This window comes from Grampus griseus, assembly GCF_964374135.1.
Source record: "Grampus griseus genome assembly, chromosome: 3".
Lineage (NCBI taxonomy): Eukaryota > Metazoa > Chordata > Mammalia > Artiodactyla > Delphinidae > Grampus > Grampus griseus.
Genome location: NC_139019.1, coordinates 53,063,305 through 53,089,279, shown reverse-complemented (window position 1 = coordinate 53,089,279; position 25,975 = coordinate 53,063,305). Strand labels below are relative to the sequence as shown.

Here is a 25,975-nt window from a genome sequence, read left to right as displayed (position 1 = left end):
TGGTGGCTCCATCGGCTATAGCAAGTGCTGTCAGAACTCGGCACACTGTGTTTTACTGGGTCTACTGACCTCAACAAATTCTTTTGAAGAAGAAGCAGGCTCTTATTAGGGAAATTCTGCAGCACTGTTTTAAAAAATAACAACGAAATGGGGCCAGAAGACTGTTAAATGTTCCATTAGTTAAGTTTTACTTTAAACTACTGGTGTGATTAGTGCACGGTGGGAGGGAAATTATTTTAAGCTGGCTGAACTGAACACAAAAGCAGAAGTCAGGCTATTCAGTCTCTTCTCTCAGTCTGACTCCACATTAGTTTATCAGTTGGCCTTGGGTGCTTCACTGAGCTAGACTGTTTTTACATTTCTTTCTCTGCAAGACGCACATGGCGAACAGCACTCTTCCTGCATACGTGTGTCCTTGCCCTGACTCAACCCTCCATGATCCAGCCCCAGCCATCCTGCACACTTCATCCCAGATGCTATGAACTCAGGCTCCAGCCACACTGGTTTACTCATGCACCTCAAGCACTCTGAGCTTCCTGTCCTTGTGTCTTTAAGCATCTTCTTTATTTTGCCTAGACCGTCCTACACCCTCTTCCCATACACTAAATGTCCACCCATCCTTCACAGCCCTGCACAGAAAACCCCTAACTCTTCACCCCTGCCCATCCTGGTGGAAAGCCCTCTCTCCTTTAGAACCTGGGCCATATTTACAATTTGTTCCTTTTGTCTGACACTCTGATTATAGTCTAGTATTGCCACTGTTTCCCCTGTGAACGTTGGACTGTATTAACTTAAGTTACTGGCAATCAGAAGACTTCATGTACAGAGCACAGTGGCGTGCTGGTTGAAAGCACAGGCTCTGGAGCTCCATTGCCATGATGAAAATCCTCTCCTGCTCTTTCCTAGCAGATAACCTTGGCTGCTTTGTTAACTTCTCCCTGCTTTAATTTCTTTATCTGTAAAATGGGGACATTTATATTTATAGCACCTATGCACAAGGTATGAGGATTACCTGAGTTTATTCATGTAAAGGCTCTCGATTACCTATTATTCATATGTGTCATTTGTTGTGTGACTCTTCGGTATCTCGCACACTTTTTCACATTTTGGGGGCCCAGCTAATATGTGAAGATGGCAATAACGATGCTATTTGATGGTCCCCATTTTAGTTTCCAGAGGTTCTCCAGAGTTCAGGGAAAGGAAATTTTGAGGCAGGGGCTGGTGATATTTTAGGGCTTCTCTTACGATTGGGGATTTAAACTAAAGCTGTCCTAAGAAAGCAACCTGGTTGAATAGAGAGTTTTCTGTATTAGGGAGGCTACACTGGGCAGGTAATTACGTGAGCAGGGGATATGACTGGGTCCATGTGGCCTCCACCCCTCACGGCAGCGGCTGGAGAGAGATTTCGGTGCCTTGACAAAGTTCTTTTTTAACAAGCTACTTGCAAGCTGGATGGAGGTGATTAACTCCTTGTGGCAGGAGAGGTTTAAGGCGACACTGAAGGGGCACATTTACAGGGATTCACAGAGCTGTGGGGAACTGAACCGGATGACCGTGACTTTCTATTTCCTTGTGCATGTAAGTTAGTGCTTCCATAGCAGGCTCATTTTGAAGTTGTGAGGGTAAGTGTGACCAAAGCTGCAGCCATGAAACACGCGATACGCTTATTAGGTTCACATCCCGAAAGATAAATAAGTATTGCACGTGCATCTCTAAATATACATACAGCCCTACGTAATGGCTCTTCCGCCTTTTTCTAAGGATGCCATGAGATTTTGTGAAGTAGTTTGCAAGTATAAAACATCGTGTAAAAAGCATCTGAGAATACCAAAATACAGCTACTACCCTGATGGTCCGCCAGTGACGAAGCCATCAGGGAGCCCAATAGTATAGGATGCATTTGTGAGAAAGTTGACTAGAGTTAGGGGAACCACCTGTAGGTATGGAGGATAGCAAAGCCCGGCCTCAACTCCAATGGGGACTGAGGCCAAGACCAAAGTTTCATTAATGCTGTGAACTGATCAACAGCAATAACTTTCCTACAATCGGCCACTTCACAATGGACCTTTGAATATGCATGCTATTCCTCTTCCTGGAACCTAGGCCAGACACTGAATCGTTTGAAGAATACACTTGTGTTGGCTGGGGGATGAGAGAAGGAAGAAGAAAAGTCATTTAACTGTACTTACTTTTCAAAGGCTTTGTACACCCACCTACCTGCCCTACCTTCCAAATCCTAATTTTCTTTCAAGTTCCAGTTCAGTGTCACTTCTCTGTGATGACTCTCCTCATTCACAGAATCTTCTCTCCAAAAGTACGGGATTCCTCCCCCTGCTGTGGCCCCTGGCTGATCAAGCTGAACGTTATCTGCTTGCATAACTCTTCTATATCTCCCATAGTCCTCGAGGGCAAGGACCATACCTGAATTCCTATGTTGCCAACATCTACCGTGGTACCTGCCTCAGAGCGAGTGCTCTGGAAACAGTCTGAAGGTACCTTGCTTCAATGACACGTATGTGTTTCGGTTGTGCCTCTCGATAGGCTGCAGGTTCTCTGAGGTCATGGCTCACGCCTCTCTGATAGCCCCTTATAGCCCAGCCCTCCCAGTGCTTACAAAAGCCAGAGGTCATCCGTAAACATCTGTTGACTTGTAAAATAATCCTACAATTAAAGACTGTATTTTTGATCACAGATAGTCTTCTTTCCTTGAAAAAACTTAAAATCGAACTCAAATTTATCTTTGTTTTAACCAGATCCATATTTGGAGCCATAACTTTATATTCTGTAGTCAGCAGGTGGCAGAGCAAATAACCCCAAAGAAAGGAGAGGATCAGTATAGACTGTCTCTCTCTATCGTACTCAGGCTTCTTGGGATCTTTGTACTCCATTGGCTTGAATCAGCTTACATTCCAAGTAGAAACTGATCTACATTCAAATTCATTTGTACGTATGAATGGGAAAAGGCCTAATGATCGCTAGAATCCCTTCTTCCATTACCACCTATTTCTATCATTTATAGTGTATGTTATATATTCATAGGTCTACCTTTCAAAAGGAAACCCAACTCACAGACTCAACCTTCAGATCTGACCTCACAGTTTAATACTACCTTGTCTTCTGCTATATAGAACAAAATTTACTGAAGAAAATCGCCTTTAGGATGGACGATTTCCAAACAGATTTTACTATGTGCGGTACATAAACAAAGAGAACTCTATTTGTAATTCAGGATAAGAAGCAAAATTAAATTAGGAAGTGACTGTGCCGATATACGAGCGTGCATTTCATGATATAAAACCAAAAAATTCATGTTATTTTTGCCTTTACATTAAACAGACTACCGAATATTCTCTCAGCAACGAGACTGAGTGTGTATGGATGTGTCATATAGAACTCTAGACCCCGAGCAAAGAACTCTTGGTACTAGTTCTTTCTGGCTACCTCCTTCATCTGGATGGCCATGACATCAAAAAGATAGTACCTTTAGCAGGAGCTCTATAACTTCTGTGTGGACGAGTCCATGCACTGGTTCTCCATTGACGTGTGTGATCAGATCCCCAGCCTTCAGTCCTGCCTGGCAAGCTGGACTTCCTTCTTCTACATTCTAAAGTCCAAGAGGAGAGTATATATATTAGTAAGCAAACAAATGACAACCCTGACACCTACTGTTTCTTGTGGCTCAGTGTTCTGAGTTAATCAGCAAATGATCCTGAGCTCCTAAGAGGAAACCAGTAAGACAAGGTTTGCTATTCTTTTTCTGTCATCATCCTAAAATAGGGTAATTTCTATAGTTCCTTAAACAATTTCAGGTGATCTGAGAAAGTACTTAAAAAAAAAAAAAAAAAGGAAGGCTAGGGAAAAAAAAATCTAAGAAAAGAAGAATGAAAGAAGGATAAAAACAGGACTATCTTTGACTATTTCTACCAGCTTGGTATGCAGAGTGGTTAATCAGATATGAAGACTAACAGAATTATGAGAAAGAATTAACTCTTGCTAAATTCAATCCCACCACACAGATAAAGGGCAGGAGTATGAAACAGGTCCCAAATGTCAGCTTCAGAGAAAAATCATTTGCTGTTAACTATGCCTCAGCTGACATATTTATTCTCCAGTTTGGCTGGGAACAAAAACTAACCAGAAAGAGAGACTGTCGGTCTTACCCAAACGATATGATGCACTGTGTAAATGTCGCTGTCTCCCACATACACCCGGATGGCTCGGATGGTGAAACCATAGTTCTTCCCTGAACTGTGGATCACAACGGGCTGGTATGGACTGGCAGAAGCTCCTGAGGAATCTCGGCTGGGAGAGGAATCCCTTGAGGAAGAAGGGTCCGAGGACAGAGAATGGGGAGACATTGGACTTCCCAGTGGAGAAACAGCAAACATATCTGCAACAGAGAAGCCAGTCATCACAGCTCATCCTGGTCCCACAAACTGCTCTCAGGTAGCCCTCACTAGGTAGCCCTGCTGGGATTGGGAGGACAGTCACAATACAAATCCATTCCTTTCTAATAAAGAAGAAATAATATAAAAATATTTATACTGGTAACTAGCATGGTAACTGGTAACTTGACAGAAGCCTGTCAAAGAAATCTCAGAAATGCCTCTTTTTAAACTAACTTTTAAACTCACATTCTGAAGTTACAACTTCTTAGTTCTCTACACAAATTAAAAAACAAACGAAACTTCACTGCTATCTGACTGTGATCTTTTAATACACTTTCTTTTAATTAAAGAAACAGGAACTTCCCTGGTGGGGCAATGGTTAAGAATCCTCCTGCCAATGCAGGGGACAAGGGTTTGATCCCTGGTTCGGGAAGATCCCACATGCCGCGGAGCAACTAAGCCCATGTGCCACAACTACTGAGCCCGCATGCTGCAACTACTGAAGCCCACACGCCTAGAAGCCCGTGCTCTGCAACGACAAAAGCCACCGCAATGAGAAGCCCATGCACAATTAAGAGTAGCCCCTGATCGCTGCAACTAGAGAAAGCTCGCACGCAGCAGCGAAGACCCAATGCAGCCCCCAAAATAAATAAAGAAATAAGTAAATAAACAAATCATCGGTGCACAAATTTCAGGTATACCCTCACCCAGGGAAGGCTGTATGGACGATAGTAAAAGATACTCAGCCTCCAAATCTTGCCCTAAATAACGTTAACATGGTTCTTTTCGAAAAAACCTGGCCTGGAAAGCAATTCATCAATTTACCTCTGCTTTTTTATCATATTACTGAACTAGTACTGATTAAACAATTTTGATCAAGAAAACACTGTCATGTTAACTTCTCTATAAAAGAATCATTCCTTATTACTATGATTAGAACTGATTCTCTTCATATATTACCTGTAATTCTAGCAAGGTTTCTGAGAGGATAATGCAGGTGGATAGAGAAATTTTAAGAAAAACTCCCTTCATATTCTTCAATACCAATACTATTCTGTTTTTCTTGTTTTATGAACAAACACACTTTAACTTATAGCTCTTATCACTGTTTCATCTATGTGAATCTAAACAGATCCTAACTGGTCATGTGAAATTGCGTGTGCGTGTGTGTGTGTGTGTGTGTGTGTGTGTGTGTAAAAGAATAACCTACAAAAAGATGCTGAGGTTTAAATGCGAGCTCAGTCAGGGTCAGGCTACAAAGGGCCAGAGCATCTGAAGCCTCCTGGGGTTCGGTAACATCGTGGCCACAGCAAACTGAAAGTATCCCGACTATCTTTTGCTCTAATGCTTATGTCTGTCCAAAGGGAAACAATTAGCTAAATGTATCACTATCCAAGTTCCTTCACTTTCTGACTTCATGCGGCATCCTGACCCTTTTTTCCTGGTTACCTCTGTCTCATCCAAAGGCCAGGTGAACAGAGGCACACCGGTGGGTAGGGAACATCAACACATGCAAAGGCAGGAAGAAGATAGAGTGGATACACAGATCCAAACTGCTAAAAGAGCCAGGCCCCCGACCCTTTACCTCGGTACATTTTACCTTATCTCCTCCGATTGAAGAACTGACCTACGTTCACCAAGATGTGGGCTTTCTCATCAGCTCTCAAAGTGGACTGGACCACACCCCACTTACCTTCCTGACTGCAGCTGCACTGGGGCCATTGCCTTCTGGTTATGAATAGTCACTCAAACTAGGGAGACAGGTGTTTGTTTTATGGTGCTACACAGACATTTCCCAGAAATGAGCATATGCTACAGTGAGCATTACCCCCCAGGGAGCTTTTGTTTTTACCCAATTTCTTTCTGCAGGAATTTGAAATTTCAACAATGTAAACAATCTCTTTTATACATGGTCTGTATTCTTCCAACTGCAAGCCATCTGCAATGTAATTCGACTGCCACTTCCACTCTCTTACTGTCATTTGAGTGATAAATCGTAACCACCAGGGTATATATTTTCATCTCAGCCAGTGAAATTACTGTAGACTTTGTGATTAGCAGAGGCAAAACTAGGTTGTGGAAACATACTGCAACTGAACAAAACCATTAATTAAACCCAGTTTTTTAATACAGGGTAGAAAATAATACCAGTAGGAGGAAGCATAACCCAACAGACAGGGCTGGTAAACCTTGTAATTTCAGTGCTGTCTGGGACTCTGCATCCCCAGAAATGAAAAACTTATGTTCTCTGTGTCGATTTCCTTGTTAATTAGATGAGAAAAACTATACTTAGCTTTCCAACACAGATGCTGTTAACAGCTCCATAAAGGGTACAAATGATGCAGAGTCTAGGGAAGAAAAATTATTCAGAAGAGGGAAATTTATCACTTAACTTGGGGAGCGTGGGAGAAAAGGAAAGAAAACAAATAAAAGAAATAAGCCTTTGTGGGAAGAGAGCCTGCCTCATCTCCTGCTGCAGAAAGAAGCGAGAAGGAGTAAACCACATATGCCCCTGGGAGCTCTGGAGGTCTTGCAGGGAGACACTCTGGAGGGCTGCGCCAGGACAGCACCCACTACTGTTTCAAGCCATCTTGTATGTCAATCAGCATTGCAAACTGGGGGCGGGGGGTGAGCATGCACAAATCACACAATGTCATGCAAGTAGATGTCTCTCTACCTCCTGGGATCATGAGGGACAGAGCACTGGCAGAAAGGGACTTTGTGACTTTCCCCGAGATTTTCTTTTTCTCTGTGCTTTCTAATCGCTGCCGAGCCATGTGAGAAGTGGGTTCACTGGAGGGCTTTGAGGAATTATCTGTACTGTCCACACACTCGCTTCGTCCATTTATCTGATCCAAGTGCTCTGAAAAACTGCCAACTGTACAAAGAAGAAGGGATAAACATGTTCAGGAAAATCTGGGATAGGAGAGGTGGGGAGAGGGGGAGGGAGGGAGGGAGGGAGGGAGGGAGGGAGGGAGGGAGAGGGAGAGAGAGAGAGAGACAGAGAGAAGGAAGGACAAACGCTGGGAAACGGAAGCCCGTGTGGTTCATGAGTCCATGTGGTGTCAGGCAAACATGAAACTCATGTGACCGGTTTGAGAAAAGTGGCGCGGAGGAGGAAGAATGAAAGAGGTTTCCGTTCAGATTTCGTTCTACTTGTACACAAGTCCACTAACTCTCAATTGACTCCATTTAACTAGGAGATTACTTTTTAGAATCTGTCTTTTACAACCCTAGTAGAGACAACTCTTCCCCCCCGACCCCACCACGGAAGGCCATGAACCAAACATCAGCTCGTGAACCACACAACGCCCACCGTATGGTATGATCACCCTGTGACACAAATGACCATCATTAGCAGTGCTGTTAATATTGGGTTTTGCTATGTGGACATCATTTAGTCACTTCGTGGACATTTATGCCCATTGTCACCTCCTACCATCTTTCTAGGCCACACCTCACACTTAGGCTCAGGTTTGTAACTTATGGAAAAGTGCCTAAAGTGTCGCCTTTGACTTCCCACACCTGCTTTCACTCTGACCTCCTTGTAAATCTCACAGGACAAGACAAAGGGTATGCTTCACTATGGTACCCAATGGTTCCCTACATCTTCTTGCCTTTAGACTAGACAGTGCCAAATGCTGATCTGCCCTGAAGTTACTGGAAGTGAAAAGATTTGTCCCCCTCTAAGCCAGCCATCACACCTTCCTTATTTTTAATTTTATTAATCCTCAGTATACACTGGAGAGTTGTTTTTTTTTTTTAAAGTTAAAAAACTAGGACTTCCCTCAGCAGAGGAACATAAGAGAACATGTAACCACGTAGAAGGATGCAGAAATGGAAAATCACTGATACCAGTCTGGTAATTGCACACGCCCAGAGTAAAGAAAGTTCTTTACTCTTGTCAGAAGTGACATGTTGAAAAAAGTCAAGTGACCATCCCTTTTGGTTTCTCCTATTCTTTCTTTCACAGGCTATCAGTTTTCTGTTTTTTTTTTTTTCTTTCTTTTTTTAATCACTGATAATACATCTTTGTCCAGAAAAAAGCAATGCTTACCTTCTTTTTCCTTCTAAATGCTATATTATAAGGCCCCTGTGCTTTAAAAATCATCACTATCACCACATTAAGATATACAATCCACACAGAGAATTTAATACCATTATAAATGATCCTTTGAAAGGCCAAGCAGCACATTTTAAAGTGCTGACCATGACATTCTTTGCCTAGAGAAGAGGCTTAATCAGACTTAACTAACATTTCGGTTACAGTGCTATATACACATCATTTGACTGCACGGCAGGTTTGGTCCTAGTTCACAGAGGTGGCACAGACCCACAGGAGGGGTCCAAGCTAAGGGAAGGCTTGGACTTGGGACGGTGGGCTTGGGCACGGCACAGCTCATGGCCACCTACTGTGCCGTAGGTACAGGGTAAGATTCACAAACTTCCATGTGACACCCATCTGACCTACTAAGGAAGACGATCTTAAGGCAAATATCAACCACCTTTCTACTTCTATATGCCAAATTCAGTCCCACATAACAGCATATCTATTCTATTCACTCTAAATGAAGAAATCAACTGCTGAGGGACTTGACAAAAACGGCTTCACAAATCAAAAAAATCGTATCTCAAAAAACGTTTAATTTACTTTTGGGTAAGTTACACACTCTCTTCTCCTTTCTAATTTGGCTCGGATGGGATCACGGACAAGCATAAACTGAAAAGCTGAATCTCTTCACAATGAATAATTTGTTGGATGCATTCAAGACTTACTTTTCACTGATTCAAATACATTGTAGTCATGAAAAAAGAGACAGGTATAAAGCTGCACTGCCCTAAATGCCAGAGTGTGAATATTCAATGTTCTCTTTTATCATCCCTCCCTCTTGCCTCCGCCATTTCATCCCGCCATCTCATCTCATAGCACTGTATATACACGTGTGTTTCTTTTCTGCCAGTGGTAGATAACGTCACCTTAATGTTCTGTAAATGTCAAGGATTCTTTCTTTTTGATGGTGGAGCAATATAAAAATCAACAAACTTAATTTTACTACAGTCACGGTTTTCAGATTCTCTAATTCCCCTTGGCTGTGAGCAAATCGGCTCATCTCTCTCTTCTGTATGGCCCCCAAGGTCTTTGATTAGTTTTAGTGTGTGTATGGGGGAGACAGAGAGAAAGGTGGTTTGAATCTATTCATCATAATGCATAGCAGGATATAGACAGATTGTGTTTTTAATTGTGAAAGTACTCAATCAAATGCTTAGACACCATTCCCCTCCCTTTACCTCCTACCTTTCTGATAGTGAGTAGGCAGAAGAGACCAAGAGATCATAAACAATTCATCATATTAAGAATGTGAAGTAGAGGTAACTCTATTCAGAGTAAATAATAACTAAGAAACAGATGAGAATTTAGTAACCAGAAATATAAAACACTTGACACATCTACATTTGATCTGATTACCAAGATGAACTAAAAATGGTCAGGCATCTTAGACTACTAGCTTGTTTCTACACTACTTCTTCACTGCTGTTCTCTTGGCTCTCTGATTTAGGACAAGTGGAACTATCCTACATGGAAACAGAACTGGGGTGAAGAGAGAGAAGGAAAAAACCCAATAGCATTCTTCCCCACGATCAACTGTAAGCTCATGTGAAGCTACACAGGACCAGACTTTTTAGGGAGGCGGAAATAAACCCAGCCTGTAAAATTTGTAATTTTGAAATGATTCAAAACAAGATGAAAACATTACACCACGAATATTCAGTAAGTTAAAAAACTGTTCATGAAAATTCTTGGAATCACTCACGGTTATCAATATAGCATACTGGATATGGCTTAATGAAAACATTTATCATAGCAACCTTAATCCATATCCACGTTTTTATTTTCTAAGCATAAATACACATTGCTCTGTAGAAGGACATGCTGTGCATAAAATTTTTATACACCGAATAATATTTGAAATGCACTTCAAGGACTTGCTCTGAGGGAGGCGCAAGGCCGATCATCTAATGAGGACACCTCCGTGATTAAAGGCCCCAAGTAACCATGATACAGTAAGCATTTTAAAAACCTGTGGAGATACTGCTCCTGGTGTCAGGAAGGTTTACTTCACATAAAAGTGACACCATAAAGCGCCCCCTATAGGAAAGGCCCAAGCCCCACTCTGTCTCACACACCCAAAGATGTCTTAGGGTTATTTGCGTCAGTTATCCAGAGGCTGGGAAGGCAGCTTGTGTGCAGTGGAGTTGTGTCATAGGCGCACGAGACACCGATCTGAACTGTGTCAGTATTCCTGACTCCCCTCTCCCCGCTCCATCCGTGAACCTCACAGAATAAGCATCTTTTTTTTTTTTCCCCCTTAAAGAAACTTTATATCCAAGTTACTTTTGAAGTAAAACACTTCAAAAGTATAGATCGAGGTATGAGGTATTTTTTTTTTTTTACCATCATATATACAAGATGTTTGCCCACCTAATTTCTTGCTTGTCTTCTTTTTTTATACGTCCCTGAGATTCTCATCAGCCTCTGTTTCTAGCCAGCTATGCAAACAGAATAAGCATCTGGCTGCACTGAGGGTCTCACGTGCAGACTGCTTGGTTATTGGGTATAAGTGGTCCCATGACAAAAACCAACTCCTCCAAAGAAACAACCACCCGTCTCAACAGCAGAAGGAAAACTGGCTTACACGGTACCTTATGGGTGGTGATTTACGACATTGTTGAGGGTAAGTTTGACCATTTGACTATTTAATAGAGTCGCTTACTTGTAACTTTGAGTTAGATGCAACTCCACAAGGCACGCCTTTGTACCCACAACAGAGAACATGCTCCCTTACTGTGTTCTGACAGCCATCAAAGGACGCCACTGAAACCCAGCAGAGGACGTGAAGGCTCCAGGTGAAGCAAGAAGGACGTGCTGTACAGCCATGCACTAAGGAGGGGTCTGAGACATCTGATCTCAGTTCTGAGGAGCCCATCGCCCAAGCTCAAGGAGTGGGGCCATGGACAGAGTCTAGTGGCACAAAATGCCCATCATCGCTGCCTGGCTGGGCCAGGCCTGGGATTCCGAGCACCAGCAGTCACTTCTCAATGTGGTGGGTGATGCCTGGACGGCAGGGCCGCGCCCAGGGCCTTACCTGACAAGGTGGAGCTGCTGATGGTGCTGGCCGGAGTGCTGACCTCGGGCTCCTCCTGTGCATTCTCTGCAGGGGTGGGGGCTGGCTTTTCCCGCTGCTCATGCAGCTCTCTGGGGTGGGGGGCAGCCTCATCTTGTTCTGCCTCTGCTGAAATAGCCAGTTTGGGAAGCAGGCCAGAACCGACTTTATGTCTGTTGCTTTCAGTATCCGAAGAGTTGGATGTGGATAACTGTTGCCTTCATTAAAAACAAATACAAAGTCATGCATCTATACATGCTATGAAACTGTGTTCAAGGTGAATTTTGGAAGAAACCAGGTAAAAATGGAACTGAGGGAGCCTAACCAAGACATGTCGAGGGCAGTGATTCTTACAGTGTGGTGTCCAGACCAACAGAATCAGCATCCCAGGGAACTTGGTAGAAATGCACATTCTCAGCCCCTATCCCAGATCTCCTGGGTCAGCAATCTGCCTGTACAGGCCCCTCCAGAAGGTTCGGAGGCACACTCACGTTTAAGAGCCACTGTCCTAGTAGCTGCTGTTCATGATATTTGTTAACAAGAATTTCACATACAATAAAGATGTTAAAAAAATAAAGAAATAAAAAAAATAAAAAGAATTTCACATACATTTCAGAATACTCTGAACTCCAGCTTAATGTTTCCGTGGACGGCAAAGTTGTGCTTTTGGTTTTGTCCCCAGGGTCTTCCTTTTCTTCTCCTGGATTCTGAGTACCTCGATCCATACTGCTGAAAACCTGCAAGGCAAATAGCCAGTGCTTATTAACACCTTCTTGAAAGGGATTGTCAGAATAAAAAAAACCAAACAAATCCTGGCAGAACAACCTGAGACTATGACTGAAGTTTGAACTGGGACTGTGTATTCAAAAGGTACTTTCCAATACTGTTTACTTGAGTCCTGAGGTGAGTGGTCAATGCACAATTTTTTTCCTTTTGGAGTGGAGAGCTATGAATTCATCACCCTCTCACCGTCTCTCACTATGGACTTTGTATCTGCAAACAAAATCCATAGATGCATTGCGGTTTCTAGGCCCGGGATCGATGCACATGTTAGATTACTTTTTAACCGTGAAGTCAATCAGAAAAAGAAAACCACAGAGAAAAAGATTGAATGGCCCCCAGTCAGGGGCGGGAAGGAGAAAAATGAATTGGAATTGAGGGCGAAGAGAAGACTAAATGACCTGTTTCAAAACATGTTGGGGGGAGATGCAGTGCGTTAGGAGTCAGAGGTACTTACTTGTTTGGCTTATAAATCTCACATACAGACAGGCAGTTTCATATGTTGGTACCAGAATTTCTGAAGGAGATCATAGCTTAGGCAAACTGAGATCTCTGCTGTACCACAGGGAAGATGGAAGCTAAAATAGGGAGCTGCGAGCCCAGCCCAGGAAGCGTTCACTACTGCCCAACCCAGTCACTTGCTGCTCTCATGGGAATGGACCTTAGACCTCCTATAATCTCCTGGGATTTGGAGGAAGGTGGCTAAAGAACAGGAGACCGTGGGCAGGGAACAGTTTAGGAGCTGGCTTTGATGGGCCAGAGAACAAGTACTGGGAAACCCCACACTCTGTGTTATCAAAGCTTCTGTCCCGGCTCTGGGCCAGACCTGCACCTTCCCTCCCGGGAAATCCCTACCTCTCCATGTCCTTCCTATAAATGGGGAGGGCAGTGCCAGCCAATTTGCAGATGCACCCTGGGCAGTCACTCAGAAAAAGATACGGAACACTTTAAAATCACTCAGTGCTATAGAAAAGCTTCACAATAATCATGCAAAATGCCATGGCAACAGAAAATACATCGCTACTGAAAATAGCAAAAGGAAGGCAGGATGCCCTCTAGGTTCATTTCTATCTTCCTTGGGCCCTGCCCCCCCCATCTCAGGACTATCAGGTGTGTCTTCGTTTTGTTTGTCTTTTAAACCTTACCACTACCAGTGAAAAAGCATCTTTCTCCAATGTGGATTTTATCTTCTACCATTTCCAAAATTCTAGCTTGGCTTCCTACTGCCCCTTTAATATAATAACTTACACTTTCTTATCATCGGTTAAGAGACTTTCTCATTCCGCAATCAACTGTCCCCAAGTGTCTGGGCTTATGTCAAGGACCGAGCTTTCTCCTTTGTGTTGTATTCCATGGGATACTAGAAGAGGGCTCTGCACACAGTGAGCTCAACGTTCTTCACTATAAGATGAAAGAAATGGAAGGAGGCCTCCAAGGCCCGGCAGCACTGAGCTAGACCACAGCATGTAAATGGTATCAGGTACTCCAATAATGACTATGAAGGCAAGTCTCTGCCTCAAAGAAAAAAGATACTAACCTTTGGATCATGAAACAGAGGAATATACTCCAGCAGGGTGGTAGGGACTCTGGATTATCAAGATGGTGGGGTCATTACCCACCCCCCGAAAAAAATCTCAAGCCCCCAAACACTGCATGGGGTTGTTACAATTCTGTGCAGCTGTTTAAGGCACCAACTATCCGACCAGTAGGAGATTCTCCCAGAGACCTTCTATGTTTATGCCATATTTTACTTACTTTAGAAAACCTATGTGAACATGAGGAAAACTGCCTTATTTCCACAGTAAAGTCTTCGTCATTGGTGTCATCTTCTTCCTCAGTCTCCATATGATGGTACTTCTCTGACCGCGCTACAGGGAAATGTTTGGAAACAGTTCCAATTATTCAGATTTTCAGCTTTTAATTTAGATATTTTAATTATGAGTCTTTATATCAAAGCAGCATTAGGTTTCAGAACCCATGCGTTCAAGACTGGAAGGTACTACCAAAAGTAGAGCTGATTTTCTACAAAGTAAAGGCCAAATCATGTTTTACGTCAGATAATGCACGTACTATCAAAATAACTCGTGTCATCTTCGGATTCCAGTTGGGGAATGAATTCTGCCTTCTGTCTCAGCAAACTGTTCCAGTCTAAGGAACGGAAGAATCGATGCTGTTTGACTTCATACGCACCACCTTGGGGTAGGGAGTGGAGGGGAAGGACAGAGGGAAACGTGTTAAATGATCCTCCCAGCAAAGGTAAGAATCGGTTTCAAAGAACAACCAAAAAAAAAGAAAAACAAAAAAAAGTTCTATCAAGAGAGAATTAAAGAAGTCAGAGAAATCTTTTTCATTCTACAACAAAAACCTCCAAAAATTCTTCCATAATTTATCAGCAGGAGATTTGATTTTGCTAACAGCAGTTGCTACGGCACAGTTTTTCTTTGTTAATTCTTCCATGACTTCCTCTATTTTTCAAAGGTTAATGTGGCCACTTAAAATCCCATTGTGATGAACCTGGGGACGTGGACACACACTGGCCCAAAGCAGACTTGCTCATTACAAACCCCCAAAAAACCTAAGAAGGTGCAAAATGTGTTCACGCAATATTCCCTCTGGAGGTAAGGTTTTAATAAAGATGAATTTTCCCTAAATAGTATATAACGGTTAACATTTGATTTTATTGGATTGCTCATTAACATTGGTAGGAATTATATTCTGTGGACTACAGATTCTTAAGTAAGAATATTACTCAGCCATAATAAGAAATGAAATTGAGTTATTTGTAGTGAGGTGGATGGACCTAGAGACTGTCATACAGAGTGAAGTAAGTCAGAAAGAGAAAAACAAATACCGTATGCTAACACATATATATGGAATCTAAAAAAAAAAAAAAGGTTCTGAAGAACCTAGGGTCAGGACAGGAATAAAAACGCAGACATAGAGAATGGACTGGAGGACACGGGGAGGGGGAAGGGTAAACTGGGATGAAGTGAGAGAGTGGCATGGACATATCTACACTACCAAATGTAAAATAGCTAGCTAGTGGGAAGCAGCCGCATAGCACAGGGAGATCACCCGGTGCTTTGTGACCACCTAGAGGGGTGGGATAGGGAGGATGGGAGGGAGATGCAAGAGGGAGGAGATATGGGGATATAGGTATATGTATAGCTGATTCACTTTGTTATAAAGCAGAAACTAACACACCATTGTAAAGCAATTATACTCCAATAAAGGTGTTAAAAATAAATAAATTAAAATAAATTAAAGAAAGGAGAAAAAGAAACTGGCAAACCTGTTTGATAGATTTATAACACATGTGATGAACATCAATCACAATCCCTACGTTTTAGGCTTCTTTTTGCCAAGTTAGCATTACAGCACAGTTCAGTGAAACGATATTCTTAATTCACTTCATGATTTTAAAGAGAGATTTTGCAAGGGCAGGCCCCATCAAAATATTACACTATCCCTCACGTAAAGAGAAGAAGGTACACATTTTATTAAATCCCAGCATGAAAATCAGACCCCCGCCCTGCCACCAACATGCACACTATTGATGGGGGAGATAAGGAAGAATCAATCTTCAAACAATTCCAGAAGGAGAGATTTCTTGCAAGACTAGTGCCAGGGTCTAATCAGCCTCCCTACCAGGAGATGCCCCTCGATGTGTGTTGCAAATGCCTCTTTAATACAGCTGTCACTCATGCTTCTCGCCCTGTCCTCAGTGGGGTACAAAAGGAATAGGATGAGAAATTGAATCTGAATGAAAAATGGGCTTGGATCTTGGGGCTGGGGAGCTGTCTGTAAAAAGACGCGGCTCTGTCCCCACTGGGCCCCATGAGCACCAGGGGCAGGCTGGCTAGAGCTCTAAACCCAGCCAGGGGAAACCGGTGTTCTGAAGGCAATGGAACAGAGAGAAAAAAACAAAGTGGAAAAATCACCCCCCAAAAGGGAGAATGGGTTCTTTACAAAGCATTTGATTAGCATCTTCATATAGAATTCCAGCCAGGCTTTTTCCGTGTTTATAGCATAATACTCAAGTCTGATGTTGATCCCAACAGCAATAGCATTAGCAGCTGTGATTTGAGGGACAACTTTGACTAGTATTACACTAGATGCTAGAGGAAATTGCTTCTTTTAATTAAACCACTGAAAGTAACCCCACGAAGTAGGTATTGTCAACTCCGTTTTTGGATGGGGAAAGTGAATAAGCAGTAAAGCATACTGGACCAAGATTACTAGGTGAGTAAGGGTTAGAGGGGCTGAGCTGAGGTCTGTCTAAAAACACCCAGGTCCATCCTCAGTGCCACAGCGCCACAGGCCATATAAGGGGGAGGCATGTTTCAGTTTGGATTCTACCCTGCCATCTTTCTCGAGTCAGTTTACAAATGGATTCTCGACTGCCGATCCTGGGGAACACAGCCAAACAGCCAATTCCCCAGCACCTCTGCCCAGTCCAACCCCAGTCTCCATGTATCCTGGTTCTCTTCTATCCCAATCAACATCCTCAAACACAGCTGCCAGGGACATTTTCTTCCAGTGATCTTTTCCTGGAGAAGTTAAAAGGGCTTAAATATTTATCTATCCAACTCCCTCACTGTGCCAGTGACACTGAGGTCCAAAGAGTCAAACCCTACTTAGTGGCCCACCATGCACTATCCAGCGATGACTATGACTTCAGCTGCCACAGCAAAGGACAGCTCTGACACGCCCAGGTCATTCAGCTTTACCCAGAAAAGCATAGTTCTCTAGACCAAAAGGCTCGAAAGACACTTCCAGACAATATCCGGAGTTTTTGCTCCCCGACCTGCTAACCTTTGGGACCCACCCACGTCGGTGAGAGCATTCGCTTCCTCTTTGTGAGGAGTGCCAAATGGGTCCTCCCCAAGGAGCCCCAGCCCACTGGCGACCCCGTGCACAGCTCTCACCCTTTGGCCTTTGTGCCCCACTGAGAAGCAGTTGCTTCTCACTGGGTCATGTTTCTCATGCACTTTTGGAGAGATGGGGAGCAAAAGAATGAAATGGACACACTGGGGAAAAATTAACTCTGGGCTAAACCGTTGGTATGATATAGATGATGGCTTTACGAGCCAAATACAAATCATCAGACACAGGAACTCATGCACATGTCAGCTCTCACTGTAAGAATTCACCAGGAAGGGAAGGGAAAGTGACTATTTCTTGAGCTCCTGTTATGCACTAGGTTAATGTACTGGATACCTTCATAAACATGCCTGCACTCAATCCTCACAATAATCCCTCGAGGTGTGTAACATGCCCATTTCCATAGATTAGGAAACTGAGACTCTGGGCAATAAAGAAATGACTCACAACCTCCCAGCTGGCTCATGGGTGGGAGTCAGTCACATCTGAGCAGCTCTCAAGTCCAGTGAACCTGGCTGCCACTCAACACTCCGCAAGTTCAACAGTCGAGTTCAAGTATGACAAGGTCCCAAATCGCAAGTTATGCTTTGGCACTAATGTTCTCCTTTGAGTTTTCCTCTCCCTTCATAGACGCTTCTTAAACATCCATTATGTTCTTCACACTCCTTTTCTCAGTCTCTCTAGTCTCTCGGGCAAATGCGCACTTGCACATTTTCACGGTGCATTATTTTGCCCGCTAAATATGCATTAAATCCAAAATGCTGTCATTGGAAGCAGCATGGCAAGCCTGCGAGATTCTCAGCCTCGTTCTCCGGGCCCTACTGGGACCTGTCACGTTGGACCTGCCTGTTTGACAAGCTCTCCTTGACAATGCTAAGAGCTTGGGCAGGGTCTTTTAAATGTCTCTTTTGAGCTTCTGCTAGAAGATTTGTTTCTCAATCTGTCAAACCCTGAAAAGACCAAAAGCAGCGGTCAAGCAGAAAATGTGCAGAGATAACTTGCAGCGTATAATCTATAAGCATGGATGTACTGACCACCCTCATAGCCCTGTCTTGTTAAGTAAAGCCGAATCAAGTGTCCCCATATTCTTAAAGAGGACGGAAATGGGCAGAATACTAAGGAGGAAAACTCTCCAAAGTGACACACGAACACTGAAGGGAACTCTTTAGGGGGTGTGCTGATTCCAGTATATTTTTAGCCCTACCTTAGGACAACACTCCCCCGGGACAGCTGATTAGGATATACAAATAGATACTTGTATTGTTGTAGGACAATCTTAAAATGCCACTGTTTCTCATATTTGGCTCAAGTGAGTAAAATCACCCCTCAAAACGCTGCCCCACACAGAGCCTTGACACCCATTCTTGGACAGCTACTCTTATCTCTTGAACTATAAAGCAAATCTAACTGCAGGTCACAGACGGTGGGAAATAACCAGTTCACTAGTCACTTCAGACAAGAGGAAAACCAAACAGGGCGACAAGAAATATAAAGGATTCTGTTCACAGAGTTCAGTCAGCCCAGAAGTAGGGGCACCACCGCAATTTCTAAATCTCATATGTCCAAAGGGGAAAGCAAGAGATTATATACACAGAAAAATAAAAATGATAATACCGCAGCAGTGTCACATCTGGTCCTAAGAGCCAGAGTCGATGATCTTTTATCCTCACAAAAATCCTGGGACATAGTGCTGCTATCAGCTCCATTTTATAGATGAGGAAGTAAGGCACACAAGGGAAAACAACCTGCTCTTGGTCACACAGCTGAGATTTAAACTCAGGCAATCTGACTCTGGAGTTTATCCCTTTAAGTCCCATTATATTGCCTTTCCTAGTTAAAGGCCCACTCGTCCACTGAAAAAGGCAAAAAACACATGGTATTCCAGTATGAAACTCAAAGGAGTTTTGCCAACTGAGTCCCGATTTTAAAACTTCTTGGGAATTCCCTAGCGGTCCAGTGGTTAGGATATGAGCTTTCACCGTTGTGGACCCGGGTCCGATCCCTCATTGGGGAACTGACAGACCACAAGCTGCATGGCACGGCCAAAAAAAAAAACAAACCCAAAACTTCTTGGATTCTCTAATGCAGGGTCTTCAAGAGTTTTCTGTCGAGCCAGAAAGTTTAGGCCTTGTAGGTCATGCAGTTAGTTGTTCATGACTATTCGACTCTGCCAGAGTAGCATGAAGGCAGCCATAGACAGTATGTGACTGAACAGCATCGCTGTGTTTCAATAAAACTTTATTTACAAAATAAAGGTTGGGCCCAGGGGTTTTAATGCATCATCATAACCTCTAGGTAGCACAGCATTCCATACTTAAGCAAGAACTGAGCTCTCCAACTGGGGAAGCTGTGAGCAAAAGTGGAGAGCAATATAAGATATATATTTGGAGCTACTGCAAATGATTTTGGCCTTGGAAAAGCTGGGTGAGAGAATGATCTCGTCAGTATTTTCCGATCTTTCTAGCAAAACCAGGTAGAATGAAACAGCTCAGAGTAAACAACCCATCAAGTCAACAATTTTCACTGATGAAAATTTTTATCGATACAGTGTATGTGTGTGGTGTGTGTCGTATGTGTGTGTGCGTGCGTGTATGTTATATGTGTTTATTATTTAGTCTCATCTAGATAAATTCACATACTGGGGTTGGCTAGAACTCTGGACTGGGATCTCTAAGTCTCTCTATTCAGAATATAAGGAAGAAAAGGAAAAAGAGCTGGAAAAAACAAAACACTGGAGGCAGAACAGTCAGGAAAAATAATCAGCAAGAAATAAATCTACTCTCTCCTTAATCTTGAAAGTCAATGTTTTCTAATCCTCTTTCTTGGGCCATGGTGCGGATCAACCCCAGGCACTCATTTCCAATAATCAGTTCAGGTACCGATAACCTGTTTCAAAGCCAGCAGACAGTAACTGCTGGGTCAGATCCTTCTAGGAATCTATATATTTTACAACCCCAAACAAACAAACAAACAAAAAAACCTCCACATCCCTAATCCTCTGTTTCAAACTGTTAAGATCCACACTTTTCAGGACAGAAGAGTTACATGTGCCCCTGAGGTTTTCTTCCAGAGACATTTTATTTGCTGAAACAAATTAAGAATAATTTCTGCTTTGCCAAAAAGAAGAAAAACAACAACAAAAGAAGACAAACAACGGCCACCAACCCTCTTAGCGTACCTACTACTCTGAATCAGGAAAAAAAAAATCCAAAATGTTATTGTTATAACATATTGTAGTCATAGTCTACATCAAGCAACAGATGTTTCCTATGGAAACAACAAACAAAACAAAAACACAAACCTCTGAGTGCTCCACATTGACATTATTTCCTGCATATTAGCAAAATGAAAACGTATGTGCTCTAACCTGTTCCCAGTCTCTCCAGGGGATTCTGCCTGAGAAGCAAGGTAATCAGATCCTGGGCATCAGGTGGTGGCGCCTCATCCTTTTCAGGCCAGTTGATCTCATCTAAGAGGAAGAAAAGTAGTTTACGACTTCACTGCTGAAAGGCTGGTCCACGTCCCAACAGCGTGGACATCACCCGGGAGTTTGTTAGAAATGCAGAATGTCAGGCCCCACTCCAGACCTGCTGACTCAGAATCTGCATTTTTAACAAGACCTTCAGTTGATTCCTAGGCCCAGTCAAGTCCGAGAAGCACTGTTGCACAAGATATGAATAGCACAGCTGTCAACAAGGCAGGGAGAGAACACTTCAATGAGCAGTACCTCTCATCTGCCTTTTTGATTCACTTTTCTTTGGTAGAACTGGGTCACTGCTAATTGGTCCTCTAGTTATTAAGAGGGCTCAATATAGCGTAAACTCTGAACTTCTGTGTTTTAGGCGATCGCCCATCCAGGGATCATGGGGAGTCAGGGTTTCTCTTCTACCATCATCCTCAACTGAGAACCTGGCCACAGCCCCAGGGTTCTTCAGGTCCAAGAAGCAAAAAATAATTTTGTAAAGATAACCATTTCCAGAGAAAGGAAAGGTCAAAATGCTAAGACTGAAGAAGAAGAAAAAGAAGAAAAAAAAAAAACGCCAAGGAATTGTAGTAATGGAAGTACTTAAAATCTGTCATAAATATTAGAATATGTTCTACATTCTAAAGGAGTTTGCCTGAAGATAGGTGTGCATGCTTGTGTGCATGGGAATGCAATAAAAACATGAGTTATTTCTGCATGTGCTTGCCTCTAGCTTCCTCTGCTGCAGTTTAAATCTGATTTGGAAAATAGAACATGAATATGCATCTGAGCCATAAGGCATCGGGAGAACAAAGCCAGCATTTGCTGCTTGTGTTAATTAAACAGTTGATTCCTTTTGCCATTCATCCTTGATATATCAGAAAACAGCCTAGTTATAAATCCATAAAGAGCTCAGATATTGTATAAAAGGGTTATACACTGTGGGCGACTCACAAATCTACTTTGTTAAAATTTACAAATATGCCTGGCTCGCAAAATCAATGATGGAAAATAATGCTGTGATTAAGAGGCTCCTCATACCAAAAGGAATTGTCCCCCTATTTCCACTGTTGGACACTCTAAGCGCAGTCCAGAATGGACCAGAGGTAGGTGATGAAGATGTGAGTGATGACTGACAAACTTTGAGGAAGAGAGGCCTTTTTGATCTCTGCTCCAGGGAAATTTATAAAAACAGCAGGTAGGGTAGTAATAAAGCCTATTTAATTATCATTTAGTTTTGCCACAAGCCACACAACAATAGTTAGGGTCAGCTTGCAGGTTAAGATCTAAAGGTTACTGAATTTAAATGAAAGATGAACAGCTGTTAAGAAATAACATTACACCATAACAACTACCAATGAAATCATTAACAATCTGTGGATTAAATTTGCTTCCTCCCCATTCTCATTATTTATTATTTGGTAGACATTTGTTTTAGGGTTTATTACATTTTTGTTAATTTCTTCACTGTGCCAATAGCCATTTTTCCCATTTGTGTAAATGTTACCCATGTTAACCTTTTCTTCCCTGGTGCAACTTTCCTACTATGGAAAGGAAGACTGGACAGCAGTGAAATCATTTGCAAATCCCACACCAATTTCTTTTGCAGAAAAAGTACACCATAAAAATTGGTCACATTGCTAGTACATTTCCAAATTCCATGTTAACAAAACTTCCCCAGATCAATTCCCGACACAAATTGCTCTCTTGAGATTGTGAAAGTCAGTTATGTGCTATGATGAGTGAGTTCTTTTAATTTGTTGGCTAAACCCTTTGATAAAGGTTAACTTTTTAGTAAAAACAGTGATACTCCCCAGAATTACATTAAATAGCTGCTTCCCAACAGCGGCTTAGAGATAACTGCTGACAATATTTACCACTGATGACTTGTCCAAATAGCTCTTCTGGAGTGTCCCCAAAGAATGGCACGCATCCAACCAGAAATTCATAGAGGATAATCCCCATGGCCCACCAGTCTACCGGCTTCCCATAGCCCTGCCTCAGAATCACTTCTGGTGCAATGTATTCAGGTGTGCCACAGACCTAAAAGATGATTGCAATATCAGAATAATTAGAATATTAGACATGAATTAAAATGAGCAAGATGGCTAAATATCAATTATTTTGCCTAGAGTGCACCTGCTCAACCGCATGGAACCGCATGGACAAAGAATTTAAGAACAGTGATTCGAAGTCGGTATCTATCATACCAAAAGCAATGAATTACTTAAAATACCAAAAAAAGCAAAGTTTAAAATGCTGCTCTAATGTGAAACTGTGTGTAATGTCTAATTTCAAATTTGAGTAGTTTTACTTACTTTACAAAAACATTTGTAATCCCTGGATTTAAAATAATACTGCATGTTTTCGTCTGTCACTATCAGAGAGAGTTTTAGTATTTATATGACTGAAATATATTCACATCCTGGTTACTTCATAAAAGGCTGACAGTTGAGATGTGTTCACCTTAAGTAACTGTACAATGAACAGATTGTGGGCACATGGTAATGAGGCATGCTTAAAGGGAAATGGGCCATGGCTCGGAGTTTGGCACCTGTGATTGTACAACGCATCATGAGTTTCATGAGGACTCTACTGAGACTCCCGAATTCCTTACGAAAACAGTTTTTCCATTTGTCTCTCTCACACTCTCACCTGTGTACAGTTAGATCGTTTGTCTTACTAATAGACCATAATGTCGAGGGAGGAATGTGGAGGGACCGACATTTCAAAGAGGCCCAGGGAGAAAAATGGAAGCAATTTGCGCTTTATTAAACGTAAGGCTTATATAGACATCTAAAGCCCCAGCACTAATGTCAAGATGGCCTAGGCGAGCTGATTCTGAATTGCACTGTCAACACTGCACTTTGTATTTCTCTCTGGAGCCAAACAGCACGCAAGCTTACCTGTTTGTCCAGGAACTCTCGAGCGTCCTTCTCAATATGACCCTCATAAAGATTGGTAGTCATGCTCATTAGCCCCACCTTGGATAATCCAAAATCTGTCAGCTTTATGTGCCCCATGGAGGTGACCAGCAAACTGTGAAGCAGAAGGACATATATCACAACACTCACTTTGAAGCTCATTTTTTGTTTTTACTTTTCTCCCTCCCACTGTGAATTGATAAGACTATGTAATATATAGGTATCGATCTTATCACACAACCCAGCCTGCAAAGAGGTGAAGTCATACAAAGATGTTAAATATGTGTATCTGGAGGCTGAAAGTAATCCACAAGGGAAGGCCAGAGACCGGGCTCAGCCCATCTTCCTTGGAGATGTCACATACAGCATCATTTACAACTTGAAGCTCTCAGAAAAATTCAAGTATGGAACTCTGACACCTTTCCATTTCCAGAATAAGAAAAGAGCTGAGAAAGGGCTACTGATAATCCCACGTCACACATCAGTAACTAACATAAGCAACCAATCCGTGATTCAAATGAGACAAAAGATAAAGAACCTGGAAGAAAAATGTAGCATTGTTTCAGATTTCAACTTCTGGCTCGAACTTAAGTGTCTACTCACTAAGCACAAGACCTACGTGTCTTATACACGCAAAGAATTCACATTTGAAAGCTTTATGAATTTACAGTTAATTTTTTTTTTCATTTTAAGTGGCAAAGAAAATTTTCATTATTTAAAAAATTAAAGGAGGAATTAAAAAAAATAAAGCTATTGGAAGGATGCATGCCAAAATTCTAATAGCTGTCTTCGTTTGGGAATGTTGTGAATGAAGTTTTTTCTTTTTGTACTTCCCAAATTTTCTGTAATGAGCGTAAGTTAATTTTATAAAATTTTGGCACACTTAAAAGCTCTACATATTAATAAGAAATACTTCTAGAGGTGTCTCAGATTAGTGGAGAAAGCATGGAACATTTAATAAATGGTGTCAAGATGAATACCTAGTCATTTGGGGAAAAATAGTCTATCTGTATCTCAAATCAGACACCAAAATGAACTCCACATAGACTAAAAATTAAATAAAAAACTAAATAGAATATAAAGGATATCATCTTGGGGGAGAAAAAATTATCTAAGTATCATTCTAAACGCAGAAACTATCCAGAAAACAACTCATAGCATTCTATGTACCTATTATTTACATAATAAGAAAAACTAAAAATAAATTAACTAACCCTGGCTTAATACTCTTTTTTTGTTTGTTTGTTTCTTATAAGCTGCTATTGTAAACACCATAGCCTTTAAAAAGATTATACAAAAATCATCATGTATACTGCTAAAAATAACTCATTTGGGAACATTATGGGAGAATTTAAAAATGTACAAAGCAGCATTAAAAGAAAACATTTTTATAGACATAAACACTTTTGTATTGTGTGAAAAAAAAGACATATTTCATCAGTGTACATACTTGTCTGGTTTCAAATCCCTATGTACAATTCCATAATTATGTAGATATTCCAAGGCCAGGACTGTCTCAGCAAAGTACATCCTGGCCATATCAACAGGGAGAGGACCCATGTTCTTCATTAAGGTAGCACAGTCACCTCCTATAAAACACAAGAAAAAGACTTAGCAGGTATAGTATCAGCTGGGATTAAAGACCGCCAGTTTAGACTGCAGAATTTCCAAGTAGAATGGTCTCTATCCATAGACATAGTCGATCGTGTTCGTAAGTGGAGACTGTGTTAAGTAATCATGTTTCTACTTATGATGTGGTGTGGAGAAAATACAGACTTTTATTTAAGAAGCGCTGCTCATGAGAGAGCAGATTTGGCCTGAAGTAAAACTAAATGTTGAAGAACTGATGATGTGTTTTAGGAACAGCGTGATGATTTAAAATAAACCATTTAAAAACATGGATTCTGGAATCAGGCTGCCTGAGTTCAAATTCCGGCTCTGACTCTTACAGGTGGGGACATCTTAGGCAAGCTGGTCTTGGTTCTTTCAGCTGTAATATCAGGATATGAATAGTGTCATCCCTTTTATTGTGAGGATTAAATGAGGTAATCTGTGTAAAGAATTCAGGATGCTGTCAACACATATTAAACATGTGATAAACGTTAATTATTGTTGTTAAAATAACTAACAAAAGTTAATAAAGCAAAGTACTGGTGTGGTGAAAAGAACAATGGGTGGAAATCAGGCAAGTTATGTTTTTGTCCTGTATCTACCACTAAAAATCTAGTGAAACCCCTTCTTGGGTTTCAGTTCATTCATCTGCAAAATGAAAACAATATTTAACGGTTCGTTAAGTTATAAGTTTTGGGATTCTGTTCAAACAATCACAAGGGCTTAAATTAGATGCTTTGAAAATTGTTTTGGAGACTAGGA

The 25,975-nt window shown here is 41.8% G+C and overlaps 1 protein-coding gene across 4 annotated transcripts in view; it reads right to left on the bottom strand.

The window, feature by feature from the left end:
• Positions 1 to 25,975, bottom strand: part of MAST4 (microtubule associated serine/threonine kinase family member 4) — a gene marked incomplete at its 5' end in the record, with an annotated part of 565,267 nt that overhangs the window by 10,384 nt on the left and 528,908 nt on the right. For 2 of the 4 annotated variants that reach the window (XM_082651132.1, XM_082651133.1), the window contains 11 exons: positions 3,482 to 3,604; positions 4,161 to 4,390; positions 7,066 to 7,266; positions 11,534 to 11,769; positions 12,161 to 12,288; positions 14,087 to 14,199; positions 14,402 to 14,524; positions 20,583 to 20,684; positions 22,556 to 22,721; positions 23,585 to 23,717; positions 25,053 to 25,191. In XM_082651132.1, the coding sequence (XP_082507258.1) occupies positions 3,482 to 3,604; positions 4,161 to 4,390; positions 7,066 to 7,266; positions 11,534 to 11,769; positions 12,161 to 12,288; positions 14,087 to 14,199; positions 14,402 to 14,524; positions 20,583 to 20,684; positions 22,556 to 22,721; positions 23,585 to 23,717; positions 25,053 to 25,191 (1,694 nt within the window). The remainder of the gene's footprint in view (positions 1 to 3,481; positions 3,605 to 4,160; positions 4,391 to 7,065; positions 7,267 to 11,533; positions 11,770 to 12,160; positions 12,289 to 14,086; positions 14,200 to 14,401; positions 14,525 to 20,582; positions 20,685 to 22,555; positions 22,722 to 23,584; positions 23,718 to 25,052; positions 25,192 to 25,975) is intronic. The other 2 variants (XM_082651135.1, XM_082651134.1) reach the window with 1 other exon arrangement.